Source organism: Scleropages formosus, chromosome 4, assembly GCF_900964775.1.
Source record: "Scleropages formosus chromosome 4, fSclFor1.1, whole genome shotgun sequence".
Classification (NCBI taxonomy): Eukaryota; Metazoa; Chordata; class Actinopteri; order Osteoglossiformes; family Osteoglossidae; genus Scleropages; species Scleropages formosus.
In genome coordinates, this window is record NC_041809.1 from 7,715,758 (window position 1) to 7,731,080 (window position 15,323).

At 42.2% G+C, this 15,323-nt stretch overlaps 1 protein-coding gene across 11 annotated transcripts in view; it reads left to right on the forward strand.

Annotated features, from left to right (window-relative positions):
• Window positions 1-1,874: 1,874 nt before the first annotated feature.
• Window positions 1,875-15,323, forward strand: part of mlip (muscular LMNA-interacting protein) — a 28,529-nt gene continuing 15,080 nt past the window's right edge. For 5 of the 11 annotated variants that reach the window (XM_029251243.1, XM_029251244.1, XM_029251248.1 and 2 more), the window contains exons 1-4: window positions 1,883-2,326; window positions 11,781-11,909; window positions 12,210-12,401; window positions 13,362-14,843. In XM_029251243.1, the coding sequence (XP_029107076.1) occupies window positions 2,270-2,326; window positions 11,781-11,909; window positions 12,210-12,401; window positions 13,362-14,843 (1,860 nt within the window). In that variant the 5' untranslated portion in view covers window positions 1,883-2,269. Of the gene's footprint in view, window positions 2,327-10,537; window positions 10,901-11,780; window positions 11,910-12,209; window positions 12,402-13,361; window positions 14,844-15,323 lie in introns of those variants that run through there. The other 6 variants (XM_029251249.1, XM_029251245.1, XM_029251250.1 and 3 more) reach the window with 5 other exon arrangements.

Consider the following 15,323-nt stretch of genomic DNA (forward strand, 5'->3'; position numbering starts at 1 on the left):
TCTGTTTAGCTCTTGGCAAAGCTGACATGAACCGACTTATAAAAAAGATCTGGTTTAAGATTTCTTGAAGTCTGAGATACGGGGTAGTTCCAACGCCAACGAAAAAGACATTGTTAGTTTTATTGATCATCTCTGATTTGTCCTTAAAAAGGCCTTAAGGAGGGGGTGAACTGAGGACTTTTCATATTTCTTAAATCACCGGAGCTTGAATTCATTTTCGAAGGCTGTTGATTGCCAGTTAATTAGTAATGTCGGATAATAAACAATTTATTCACTGGCCCTCTGGTCTGAACGACTGATCCTATAAAATATGTAAAGCTATGTGAGATGCACAATTATGCTTTTTAGAGTTCAGACGTGTTAAAATATGACAGTGTTCTCGCATAGCATCTATATTAATAACTTGTTTGGTCATTTGTCTGTGTCCTTTTACACTTTCTCACTGATCAGTGCTTGTTCTAATACTTACTGGAGCCTATTTGTCCTTGGACTATGTCTATTCTCATAGTTTCTTTTGAATGTTAAACAGTTCAGCTCAATTACCCTTGTTTGACCATTTAATATCCTACTGTTTGGACTTTGCGGTGCCCCTGTTTAATCTTTGAACTTTTCTTTTGAATTTCAGATGCAATATTTAGGTTCCAGAGATCATTATTACATTTTTAAGGCTAGTATTAAGTATTAATGTTTTCTCTGGATAGGTCTGTCTGAGGACTTTTCATATTTCTTGAATCACTGGAGCTTGAATTAATTTTCAAAGGAATTTTCAAGCTTCGAATGGGCGGCACGGTGGCACAGCGAGTAGCTCTGCTGTCTCACAGTACCTGAGTGGTGTGAAAGGATGTGGTTTCAATCACGCTCAGTGTGTGTGGAGTTTGCATGTTCTCCCTGTATCTGTGTGGGCTTCCTCTGGGTACTCTGGTTTCCTCCCACAGTCCAAAGACATAGTGTTCAGGTTCACCCGTAGTGTGTGTGAGTGACAGAGAGAGTGTGTTCCACTGATGTATGGATGAGTGACCCAGCGTAAGTGGTGTATCTAGCAGTGTAAGTCACCTTGGTGAATAAGGTGTGTGGGCTGGTAACACTACATAGAGTTCGTTGGAAGTCTCTTTAAAGAACAGCATCTGCTAAATATGTAAATGTTTAGCAGGTCACCTTGGAGCACATCAGGGTGTGAAATTTCCCCGAAGTTCATCTGCAAGGAGATCCTATATCACAAGAACAAATATGTCTAAAGAAAAGAAACTCCACGATAGCAGTTCAAGAACATGAAAAAGTTTCTTAAAATTTTTTTTAAGAAAACGCATCCTTTGCTCAGTAAATAAACTCTAATGAATGACTTTAACAAAACCTCAAAGGACAGTGTATTTCAATCGTTTTTCATGTATTCGGTGACTGTTCTCAGAATCGGTCAAACTAAAATTTAGTCCATTATGTGTCACTATAAATGTCTGTTGGTATGAATTGTAAGGCGAAAACAAAAGCATTCACTTTTTAACCTGACAGCTCTGATGCGTAATCCCTCCCGGATATTTAAAATCAATATATGACACAGGAAGCTTTCTGATAAATTGAAATAATTCCCCCTCTTTCACTTACACGTTCCTCCGCTGCACATTTTACTTTTAAAATGAAGCCAACGACCTTGTGTCATGCAGGAATGTTGCTCACAAAAGGCTATAAAATTTCCCTGCTTAGGGTTGTAAATCAAATACCGTGTGTCGCCAACGACAACCACACACACGCTTATATGTTAGGGACGTGTCAACAAGTTTCACGGCTCGAGAAAAATGTCTCCTAAGGCGTTCCATGCTAACATGAGGAAGAAAGCGTGCTTCGTTGTACGAGGGAAGACACTGGAAGCACATAAATCAGTGTTTATACACTCAAGAAATATTATTGGCAATCAGCCGTTCAGTGTTATACCTTGTTAAGTTTACCTGCCTGGAGACCAGGTTGTAAAGTGAAATGGCTGTCTTTGGATTTGATCTGGGGTAGAGAACCTTATCCGAAGTACGGCTTCCAAGGCCAGTGATACAGCACATATTGTTCTTGAGAACATCCCACAGGCCCACTGCCACCCACAAGCTATTTGTGGCCTTTGTGTTGCTATAAATGGAAAGTGCTGCTACTCCAGAGGTATCGCTTGGGGTGGTGTGCTCCACGTCGCTCTTCCCTCAGACCTCAGAGGCTCCAGCAGAGCTGGTAATGCCAGCTTACACCAGAGAGACCCCCATCTTTCCAGGGATCCTTCCACTGCAGTGAGGACATGGCGAAGGACACTCGTGCAGCTCTCCCGGGGAGCGATGACCAAGGCTTGCAGAAGGTGAGGAGGGAGGGTTTTTTTTTTACTACGGTAGTGCAGAAGGACACGACACTCTGCCTGTTGATCTTGCTGTGTACGAATGGCCACGGATTGATGGGTCACTCTGGTGCGTGACCTTGAAGGTTGAAGAAGTCGTGTTTGCGCTTCCCCCCGGCTCAGCTGCTTAATACAGCTTTTTAAATGTGAATGAGAAGGATATGCGAAGGAGTTAAATGTTGTTTACTCCTATATACCGTTTCTGAACTGGTAGACATACGTAAAAAAAATGCTTTTCACGTCGACATGGTTTCTATGCCTAAAGAAACAATCTATTTAAAAGTAGCAAAAGAGTTAAGAGCCAGATTTTAATTGTCACAAGTCAAAATCTAGATGTTACATTTAAAGCTTTTAAAGCAAAAAAAAAAATTTGCTATTAACTTTAAATTAGCACAAACACAATTACATATTTGAAATAAGCAGCTGGTAATGTAATGTTTACAGCTGCTGCTTTCAGACCCAAAGTTTGCAGGTGTGAATCCCTCCGCTTGCTGTCGAACCCATTAGCAAAGACCCTAAACTGCTCTAGTAAAATTACCCAGCTGTATAAATGGGTAAATAATTGTAAGTAGCTTAACGTTGGAAGTCGCATTGGAGAAAAGCATCAACTCAACGAATCCCTGTAAATATTGATGATGTTGGGTGAATTTATGTATTTTACATGATTTGGAGGAGATCAGCTTATGAAAAGATATTAATTTTTAATTAAAGGCAGTTGTATAACTCAGCAGCACATAATTCTCATGAGAGAAATCTTTTGTAAGCAGAATAACTTATGCAAGTCCCCTGAAGACACACCTTATTCTTGTGATATGCTATATAAGGTAATTTTTCCCAAGAGATATTATTTTAATTTTTTAATATTGTGAAGGATACAGTCATCATTCTTTAGAAAACAATGAAAATAGTTTTGGGTTAAAGTTGTTTTATGACTCAGTACTCATTCTGTCTTTTTTTGCATAATTAGACAATCTCGGGATATATGATGATTTCTCTTTAAAGAGTTTTAAACGTTATCCTTTGTGTTTTCTCTCAAAATCTGGGAACGCATATAAACACAGAACCAAAAACACGAGTGTTTTCAGAATTAAGGGAGTAAATTGTTTCATTTTCATGCTGTGTCGCCAGTATTTCGGTTCCAGCACAGTGAATAAATAACTCAAACCTTCCTAACAACAAGAATGTGTTTCATCATGCTTTGCGCAGTTTCTGAATATTTCTGAAATTATTAAATATTCTTTGGCAACAGAGGTCCAACAGTAAATAAATCTGATATATTTAAAGTTAGATGATGCTTCCTTCACTTTCTCCCTCGATTTCATTTGCTATTTTGCTAAGTGAAACCAACATTGAGGGACAATAAAATATGTAATTAAAGTTTCGAAAAGCATTTAAAAGATTCAAAAGAGACTTTATATTTATCAAGAAAACCCTGGACACTCTTGTAGATGGATGAATACAAACACAACATGTTTCACCCTCTAATAATGCAATAATAATGACCACACAGCCTCCGCAGTACCTGTATTTCATTCACTTGTACTGTAAATACTTTATATTTGGCACATTATGCTGATGTTGCCGTGGTTTTGTTTTTCGGTCGGCCGATGTAAGAAAAACATCTTGGGTTCACAATTTAAATAAATAGCATGACTAGAACTATGCAAAGTGTTTCTTTATTGTTCAGTTAATTTAATTGCTTTAGTCTAACTACTAATTGATATAATTGTAGTTAGTTGCTAAAATCTTTTTTTTTCACTACTATATAAATCTAATTGTGATGTATGTGGGGGGTGGTGTGGTGGCACAGTGGGTTTGACCAGGTCCTGCTCTCCAGTGGGTCTGGGATTCAAGTCCCACTTGGGGTGCCTTGCAATGGACTGGCGTCCTGTCCTGGGTGTGTCACCTCCCCCTCCATCCCTACGCCCTGTGTTGCCGGGTTAAGCTCTGGCTCCCCGCAACCCCATATGGGACAAGCGGTTCCAATAATGTGTGTGTGATGTATGTAGTAGTGGAAATAAAGCCTGGTGTTTTTAATGGTCTACTACCGGTCATATATAGAATCCTGTGAACGAACTGAGTGCAGCAATCATATAATACTTCATATTCCTACATAACCTGTAGAACCGCTAACTTTCTGACTCTCTGGATGATCTCCTTGGATGCTGCGATCAGGATGATCCATCATCAGCCTTCCTTTTTCTCCCCCACACTCAACTTTGAATACTCAGAACAATTACCGGTCTCAATCACCCAACGTCTTGCCGCCCCACCGTGCAGCTCGGCGAGCGAAGCAAACAAATAATTGTTTGAGAAAATCTGACGTCGATGTTTTACAGGTTGAACTTCGGAAGATTCTAGAAGCCGGTCACTACCTGTTAAGAAGTCGAAAAGAATGACATTTGCGATCGTACAGCACTTATCACAGCGAATACATATATCATAATCTTCCTTCCGGCAAATTATATATTCTGATCTAATGTTCAATCTTTTATTAAAGATTAAAGACCTTTATTAAGGATCTTTTAATGAAATTATAGGCATGACTTCTGTACCATCCATTGAGGGATATCACTTCTGAAAGAGGGTCTCAGAAAATATAACCACATCTTTTGGGGCACCTTATTGGTCCATAAAAAAATGAAATTGGTCTGGGCTGTGAGTTAAGGCATGTTTAAAAAGGTTGACCCCCCCCCCCCCAGCGGTGGTGTGATACGAGTGACAGAGAGTAAAGGCCACTGGTTGTTTGCACCACAGTGATGTAGAGGATGGGGAAATGTGATCTGGAAAGAGAGCGCGACCCCCGTGATATTCGAACCAATTATACCTTCGGGAGAGACGCTCTTTCCCGGCAGATCACGTGGGCGGGGCCAGCTAATGCTTCCATGTGTTTACCCAGAGCTCTTCGTGTTACTATAGTTACGAAGGGACAGTGAGAGCATCAAGTTGCTCGGGGGGACGTAATGAAGCGGCACGCCCGTGACACCTGTGAAAATTTTTAAAAACTGTCCTTATTCATATACTTGTTACACGGAAGGGGCAGAGAAATGAAATGAAATCTTAAATGGCATCTTGGATATTTTTTATTTTGATTCATGTTTGTACTGATACCTATTCTGTATTTGAAACATTTACGTGATGTACAAGAATAGCACGTTGCTGAACACTATAAACATAAATTACTTTTGAAGCCACCTATGCCGTGACAGCGCAAATTACTCTCTAGACTGATCAGTAAAAACAAGTTTCTTTCGGAATCAGTGTTTTTTTCAGTTTAAGTCTTTGCATTTTTGTACATGAGTTAAAAATACTTTTGTATTTTTAACTTATTTTTAGCCGATGCCCTTAGTCAAGTTGGCTTGCGTTGCTAGAATCTGTACACCAGCTTACAATAGTCCACCATTTACACAATTTAAGAGCTGTAATTTAATACACACACACACACACACACACACACACACACACACACACACACAGAGAGAGAGACAGACAGACAGAGTGGACAGAAACACAGAATAACAGGTAAACTCCATATAGATGAACTGAAGCCTTCAGTCCGGGAGCTTTGAGGCTCCAGCGCTACCCGCTGTGCAGCCCACCTGTGTTTTCATGTTGTTCTCTTAAGCTGAACAAAGGTGTTTAGAAACAAGAAAAAAATGTAGAAACGCTATTGTGATGCTGCCAAAAATTTTGTCAGGTTTGCTTTTTAAGGTTTTCCCCTTTGACCGCTGCGGCTGCATCTTGTCTCGTAGACACAGGAGGTAGATGTCAAGATCTGATGAGCATGTTGTTAACAGTTTGGCGTGATACATACACACAGGCTGAGGCCGCCTGTCCTGAGCAACCTGGCAACACAGGGCGTGAGGCTGGAGGGGGAGGGGACACACCCAGGATGGGATGCCAGTCCATCACAAGGCACCCCAAGCAGGACTCAAACCCCAGACCCACCGGAGAGCAAGACCCGACCAAACCTGCTCCACCACCGCGCCCCCTCTGCTTGGTACAATATGAAATCTTAATTGACCAACCTTTGATTATGACTGTTACTTTTGCGACAAATTGATTTTTAAGGCCGCCATAGTCTTGTAAAAGCCCCGTTTGTTTTGTGGAAATTTTTCGACGTCGCTGACCGTATGCTTGCTGAAGATCAAGAAACTTAATGGAAAATGATGCCTTGGGATTTGAAGAGCACAAAGCACCGCTAAAAGATATTTGACGGGTTGTAAAGAACATGTTGGTATCTCAGCGCAGCAGCTGAGACGACTGGCCTCCTGCGCAAAACGAACGAAGGCAAGATTTTTTTCGGGCACCTTTTTAGAAACGTGCTCTGCTCCATGTGGTTGTGCAACAATAACCAGGTGGTGCCAACAGTTGTGCAGGATTTATCGTACTCGTTGAATATGATTAGCGGGGATGCCGGTTCGATGATTGCTCCGCTCCATTTGCAGAGACGTGAAACGGAGCGAGACTCATTTTGCAATTGATTACGCAGCCCGATCTCGCGGTGCAGCCGCCGGGCAGGCAGCGACTTTGCCGAGGGCTGCTGATTTTCTGCATGATCCACTTTAGGCCAAACATTTACATTCAGCAGGTAAACCGTTCTGCACGCTGCCTTGATAGAGTGCCAAATGCGATCGAAACCAACCCGCTACGCCCAGTGTTTATAAATGTTGGCTAATATGTTAATTTCTCCATTGGCTTCCATTGAGATTTTTTTGCTAATAGAAAAAAGGTTTGATTATCATCATCGGGGGGACCGGTGCTTTGATTAAAGCCCCCCAAAAGCCTGATTACTCTCCAAGGAACGTCGACAGTTCTCCGAATAATGGATACTTTTGGCATCACCTCTGAGACCGGAGTCCTCTGCCACAACTCCGACAGGAACGATATTAGGAGCTGCATTATCCCTTGTTCTAGATGCTCTGTATGGTACCACCACATCTTGCAAGTCCTTTTCGGGGTGAAATTACTTTTAATAAAACAGCAGCAAAGATTTGATTTTATGATATCTAAAGCAATTTTACTATTTTGTTTTGCTATTTCACCCTGAATACAACTACAATGGACTATGAACATCCCAGTGTCCATCACTGAGATACTGATTGCAGTGAGGAGGTCTAGAAGTTGGAGCGACTCAACCCAGCAGGGTTGGCTTGGGACCTGCAAGCTCTCCATCCTCCTTCTTCATATCCTGTTTGTCTTTATGATTGAATGTAATATTAGAAAATAACCAGAGCACTGAGAGCAGGTTAATGGGCAGGATTCTTTCACTCGACACAAATCAAGAGTCTTCATAGAAGGACGATGCTGTAAAAAATGCGTAAGTACTAGTGTGGGATGAAATAGCAAAATTATACCGTTGAAAGGGTTTTTCATTCATCTTGATTAGGTTCTATTTGTTGTGTTTATACATTTTAATGTATGCAAACATGACATGTTGAATGAATGCCACAATGTAGGGAAAAACAGTCCTGGCCAGAAGATATAGGAAATCTGGTGCTGAATTCATAACATTTATTGTGTAGAGTTATTTGCACTAATTCTTATTAGGATGACAAATAAAAGAAATAAAGCGGATTTTCGAGCTTTTTTGACACTTGGAAAAACAAAGAATTTATCAAAAATGCACTTCATCTAAACAATGAAAAACATCATCAACCTCTTCTTTAATCTGTTAATAGTTATATCATAAAGCAAATGAGCGGCACATTCCTAATGTACGTCTAATAACTGCTTTTTATAAAATCAGACAGTGAAAATACCAATTAACATACCAAAAAGAGCTGGGTTCAGATAATTAGAAATGCTCATTATGATAGACATTTCACAATTTATGGGCTCAAGTGACCTAGACATATTTCAAAATCATTGTAAATTATGGCAGCGCAGTTTTCTGCTTGATCTAACCAGTGGAATTTTCAGTTAAACGCAGGTTTGCATAATTTAAATTCTATCGCACAGAGCACAAAATCAAGTGAGGTTTGCCAAAAATTTACATGCTTCTCTTCTAAAATAGACACACTCAGAAATGTCATGCTCTTATGAACTTATTTACCAAGGATTGGCAATGTGGTAAACAAGGGTTTTTTTTTTGCTTCTTTAATTTTATATTATTAATTTTATTTGATGTACTTTAAACGGATTTCATTGAGATTAAAATACAGATTTAAGGCAGATACTACAGTTATTAAATGCAGCTCATTGTTCAATTGAAGCTGTTGCGGTTGAATATGAAACCATATTCAGTGTCTGCTGTCCTGATGGGGCCTCGATTAAGTAACCCGACGGGGTACGAGATGAACCGCTCTTGTTCACGGAAGACCCTGTGACCCCAGAGTGAGAACGGACTGATAGAGAATGTGACCTGGGTTCACCGAAGAGCACAGGGCTGAAGAAGTGACTACTCTTCTCTATGCATGTATGAACCCTGGTAGGAAGAGCACTTTGGAGACATTTACATGCATTCATTTAGCTGAACGAACTTCTCCAAAGCGACATACAGTTATTATTAACTGACGCCTTTGTCCGACGTCCCCTAAAATGGTAGAAGCGCTTCTCTAAACTCCCTACAGTCATTCGCTTTGCAGCTGCTGGAGAAAACTCACTCGGTTCGTTACATTTTCATCTTGTCAGTTATTCACATTCGTTCATTTAGCAGACTCTTTTTTCACCAAAGTGACGTACATCTCAGTCCAAAGAAGTACTTTACGCCAGAAGGAGAGATTTTGATGCAGACACCTATCACATACCACCATATAAACCATCAGACGTGAAACTGATAACGTAGTACATGTTTACTGAGCACTTAGGAGATCAAGGGATTCTGAAAGAGGTGAGTTTTGAGACCCTTCTTGAATGTTCAGAGGGATTTAGTGCTTGAGACAAAAAGAAAAAAATCCATCCATTATCAGTAACCTCTTGTCCAGTGCAGGGTGGCAGTGGCTCAGAGCCCATTTCATAAGCACAGGGTGTGAGGCACGGTACACCCTGGATTGGACACCAGTTTATCGGAGGTCAGTCAAGCCCACACACTTATTCACTCACTCACACAAACTCTGAAGACCATTCAGTGTCAACAGTTCTCCAGAAACACGTCTTTCACTGTGGGAGGAAACCAGAGCATCTGAAGAGAATCGACATAAACATTTATACCAAAATTACAGCCCAGAAGCTGTGAGTGACCAACAGTACGTGCTACAAGACTATGCCATCGAGGATCTATGAGGTAGCTGTGATAACTGCCATTGTAAATAAGTATTGATATTAAAATTATACATTATCAGTTGAAGGCAGCTTGTAGTGCAGTTGCTCAAACCACTGCCTTGCACTCCAAATACTCAGGGTCACATCCCCCCTTTTACTTTAGTACCCTTGAGCAAGGTTCCCTGACCCTAAATTTCTCCAGTAACAAAAACAACCCAGCTCTGTAAATGGGTAAATAATTGTAAAGAGCTTAAGACTGTATATCTAACTACGTGTTCAAATTAAGAATTATTTACTGTGCCACAGCAAGTAGCGCTGCTGTCTCACAGCGCCTAGGTGGTGCGAGAGGATGTGGGTTTGCTCCCTGCTCAGTCTGTGTGGAGTTTGCGTGTTCTTCCTGTGCCTGCGTGGGTTTCCTCCAGATGCTCTGGTTTCCTCCCACAGTCCAAAGACATGCTGTTCAGGTTCACCCATAGTGTGTGAGTGACAGAGAGAGTGTGTTTCACTGATGTATGGATGAGTGACCCAGTGTAAGTAGTGTATCTAGCAGTGTAAATGACCTTGGTGAATAAGGTGTGTGGGCTAGTAACACTACATAGAGTTCATTGGAAGTCGCTTTGGAGAAAAGTGTCTGATAAATAAGTAAATGTAAATAAATAAAATGTAAATGTCTGGATTATCTGTATGAATCGATTCCCTGATTACTCATAGAATAACTATAAGATAAGAAGAATGAACAAATTTATTTCAAATGTTGTTTCTGTCATTCAGAATACCACGATGTCTTAAGGTGTACGATGTCTCAAGGTGCACATATTTAGCGTTGACTGCAATCAGTTGTATTGTAGCTGTAGTTTGATTGCCACCAACACCAAAGCAATGTTTTTTTTGAATAAATTATGAATGATTGTTTATTGAAATGTAATGTTTTATGCCTAATCAAACCTTTTCAGTTGCAGTCCTCAGATGGAGTTAGCAAGAGAAATGCATTTTCACCCATCGAGGCATTCAGAAGTGTGCGCTACATTTTAATGGCTGAAAAATTATGTACATAATGGGATATTATAATACACAAGATTATTTCATTAATTTGGGCCATTCACACAAATAAGTATTTCAGCGAAGGTTTCTGTATTAGTTGGAGGCTCCCAGAAATTCAGTCCATTAGAAAAGAAAAGAACTTTTCTCCTCCCACACATTCGTACTGCTTCAATAGGTCCTCTGTTCTGACACATTCCAATTCCACCAAAACAGCCTTAAAACATTTTGTGGCAGCGTGACTTTTGTTCCTCATCTTTCCCTCTGCAGCCGCAGAATTCCAGAAAAAAGTTGAAGGTACAGTAACCTGCAATTTAAGACTCCTCCTTTCTTTCTAACTTTGAATTTGAGAGCTGAAAGTGCCACTAGATGCTTAAGGCTGAAATGTGGTTTGGTCTATAATCCTTTTCAAACAACATGGGATAAATATTTAAATTTATTCATATTTTCCACAAAGTGTATTGGCAGGGTGTGCGCCAATTTTTTTAGTGATAAAAAAGCTAAAATAACAGGTTTAAAGGTATTGACCAGTTGCCACACGGTGGTAATGTGTTTCTCGGTGATCGCGGTTTGTCATATTTGCAGAAAAGCTTTATGGATCAGCTGCATGATGGTGTATCTGTGGATCTGAGCGCTCCATGGGCACAGAAAATGCTCGGCAGTCTTCTCAGCGGATTCATAAATCTTTGACCCCAATAGCCTTATTTTTAAATTTTAACTTGCCATAACTACCACCTTCAATCAGACTGGATTTTTTTAGTAGGAAAAAGCCTGTAGATGCAAATGCTGAAATGAAGCCGGTCTCGGCAACCCAGACAAAGCCGTGAACCATTGTTGCTGATGGGTGACGTTATGATGACTAAAACAATGCCAGACTGAGCTGCATCCAGGGTTGTTTTCTCATGCAACCTTCAATCTCAGACCATATGATTTGTATAAGCCTTTTGCATATTTATAGCAGCATAAAACCATATGCGTACCATGGAACAGCAGAAGGGTAAATATCATAATTAAAAGTTAAAGTCAAGAGTTATCGTCATTTAGCCTGTTTTAGTTTGTGTTGCTTGCTGGTTTTTGAAAGTTTTTGCTGAGAATTTTTTTTCTTTTTGCTTTGTAGGATGCAAGGTCTGATCTTGCCACCTTCAATGATTCATTACCTCTTCCCCAACCTTCACAGGTTCCAACAGAAGTCTCCCCAGCCAGACTTCTGTGCTTTACGTTTGTGCCTGTCGTCAAACAGCTGCCCTTAAAGACTCAAGTTAACCCAAGAGGAGACCGCGGAGATCCTTCAAGCAGACCTAGCAAGGTATGAATGAAGTCCTCTACGGTGCCCTTGTACCATACACCTCCTCACCGAGACTGGAACCATCTTCAGGAGATGTGGTGGACTCGCACTTTTTGCATGTGGATATCAGTTTCAGACATCCACATGAAAAGATAACCAAGTGTTTAAAAAAACAGTTTTTAAAGATGATTTTGACATTTTCTGTGTGGGTAAAATTGGGATTTAGTTTGTTCTTGTGCTTTTGAAAGAGTTATTTGAATATGTGCATAACTAACTAGAAGAACGGAAAAGAAGGAAAGCTTGTGGTCATACAACTGGCAGGCGGTGGATCCTGACGTTCCCCGATATCCTGACATTAACCCCAATCAGGCAGCTGGACAGAAGATGACTGAGGATGGTTTTTTCAAAGCCGAGGTTGTGTACATTGGGGACTCCGATGAGGGTGAGGCTGGAGGTCTGTGGGCCAGGCAGAATGTGGATGACCTCTCCATCCAAGAGGAGACTCAGGCCCAGGTGAGCCTTTCCACACACTGTCTGTCGATTGGGTCTTCCAACGAATGCCAACCGACAAATCCTTAAAATGAAGGACTTGGTTCTTTCAAATGACGCTGGTGGCAGGTGGCATAGCAGTCAGGACCACAGACTTATAGTATCATGGTTCTAATTTCAAATCTCATCTCCCGCTGTTCTACTCTCGATCAAGGTATTCACCCTGAACTGAAACAGTAAAAATACTCTACAGCATACATGTGTAAATCTTTGCAAGTACCTTAGTATACAAGCAAAACATTTTAAGTCATCTTGGATAAAGGTGTCTGTTAAAATAAAAGGTATAAGCCAGAATCAATCCAAAACACCAAAAGAGGAAACAGCAATACAGTAGAAAGCAACACCAGGGAAGTAATATATTTTATCTCCCAGTACCAGCATTGTACATTTATCCATAAAAATCAGTCTCTGATTGATTGCCTTTAAGCTTTTCTTAAACTCTATATTCATGCATCACCCTCCCTGAATAAGGACCTTGGCTCTTCCACTTTCATGCCAAAACTCAACTTCTAACAATTTTCTTACAAAAACTGTTGATAAATATCTTTTTGATGCAAATTTTTTCTTTCTTTTTTTTTTTTTACTTCTTTTTTTCCCTCTTAACGATGCATTTAGGTTTCCAGCCAAGCGCTGATATTAGTTTGTGCTCGCAGTGTTTGCTATGAAAGCCATTTTAATTTCCGGAAAGCCTTTATTGACTTGAAAGCGGGAAAAAATGACTTACTGGTATCTTTAAGGAGACAGACGAAGCGCTTATATGATGCTCCTAGGTGGTTTCTGGTAAAGCACTAATGCACTAAAGTTAAGGATTATGTTAAGTGAAAGAAAAACATATCTCTATTGCTGTGTAAATGTATGTTGTCTCACTCGTGCGTTTACTCTAAATATGGTTTGATGTCTCTTCCATCTTTCTTTCCCTCTCAGTTCAAAATACCCGCTGATCACATAACCCAGAGTTCGCCCACAACTCCTCCCATTTCCCTTCGCACAAAGACCTGCTTTATTAACATGAGCCCCGTTCCCAGGCCGCCTGCCTTGGACATCTTCTCTGGCAGCCAGAGCTCCGCTGCACTCTCTTGCCGGCGAGTCTCTCCTTGCGGAGAAGTCTCCTCACCTTCCCTTTCAAACAGGGTTTGTGGGGAGGGCGAGAGAGCGACCCCCGTGTTGTCCCCAGAGGTGCCCAGCTCGGAGGAAGGATCTCCATCGCTGGCTTCTTCTAAAGAGTCGGTGCTCTCCAAGGACTGGGGGAGACCGGAAAGCTGTTCGTCCACCCTGCAGCAGTTTACCTCCGAGCGCTCGCTGGTGTCACCGTGCCCCTCTGTTGGGTCTGGAGTCTTTTCCCCGACCTTGTTGAAGGTCTCACGACACAGCTTGGCTTCAGGATCCAGCTTGGCACAGGCGATCCCCAGCTGCTTCACGTCCAGCGACAGCCTGGCGCCTTCACCTCGGCCGCTCTCCCCCTCGACGGGGCGGCCTCGGCGCCGACCGCCACCCACCCGGCTCTCCCTACTGACAGCCATCCTGAGGAAGGGTCGCCTCCCGCTTCTGTCGCCGTCCCTGCAGAGGCCCTACTCCCCCTGCTGGCCCATCAGCCCCGCCAGCCTGTCATCCTGCAAAGCTTGCTCTGCGGCCTCCAGCCTGAGCTCCATTGCCAGCACTCTGCAGGGCTCCTCCAGGCCCCAGTCACCGAGCTCAGCAGAAAGGCCTACTAAACCTCCCCTTACTGCACTGGAGGCTTTCAGACCAAGCTGTCCACCATCTCATCACACAGAGTCCACCTGTCCTCCCCATATTCAGTCGACGGCCCCTTTCGCCAAACTTCACCAGAACAAACCTGTGACAGCAATCAACCACAGGGTTACCTCTGCGAGATCTCCACCTTCGTCCCTGGATCGCACCGATCCTGTAAAAACAACCTTCTCTGGGCTGCATAATCTTCCGCCTCCTGTCCCTGGCCCAGTGCGTCTTCCCTCCTTCCCGAGACTCTCCTCCCCTTCCCCTAAATCCACATCCTCCGGGGACCGCCCTCGATCTTTCCCACTACTCACAGTGACACCGGCGAAGGAAGACAAAGAAGCTGGACCTTCGATTCCAGTACAAAATGTTAGCAAAGAATCCCCACCGAAGGAGCCGTCCCAGTCGTTCAGGCCAACCCCACCTCCAAGATCGAGCTCTCTCTCCCCTCCCCTTTGCTTGTCCACCTTCACCCCACGCTGGTCCTCCCCAAGGCCAAGCTCCCCCTCCTCCGTGTCAGACTGCCTGACCCCTCCAGCCTTCTCCTCTTCCTCCCCGGCCCTCTGGACCCGTGCACCATCCCCCTCGCTGTCTCTGTCCTCCACAGCTTCTTTGAGCTCTGAGCACAGACCATCAGGGCGCACCGTGGACAGGGAGGGTAAAAAAAGAAAGGTATCCTGCATGCCGGCACCCAGTGTTGTCGCATGTCCCTGTGTGTTTCCCATTACGGTGCACACGTGTCTGGGATATCTTTTCCAACGAGACTTTATGTGTGTCGCTGCCGTTCCTGAAGCACTACCGATTGGCCGAGAACCGTGAAAGTCGTACCACCTTTTCTATTTGGCCAAACGGTTTTTGGAATCGGCCGTTTTTTTTTTCCCTCAGCTGTTTGTTTTGATTCTCCAAAGGCTTGTTGTCCTGTTGTCCTTTCCTGGCCTGTTTTAGCCTTTTCTACAATTAATCAATAGGTTCTACTAAGGCAGAGATGGTACATTAAATGCTACTGAAATATATATATTGACAAATGTAATAATAAATGAAATGAAATGAGAATCTGTATTAAATTAGTAACAACCATTCAATTACATATATTATATTTAATATGGAGCACATTTACAGACATGTTTTAAAGAGTGAATGAAATTAAATCAG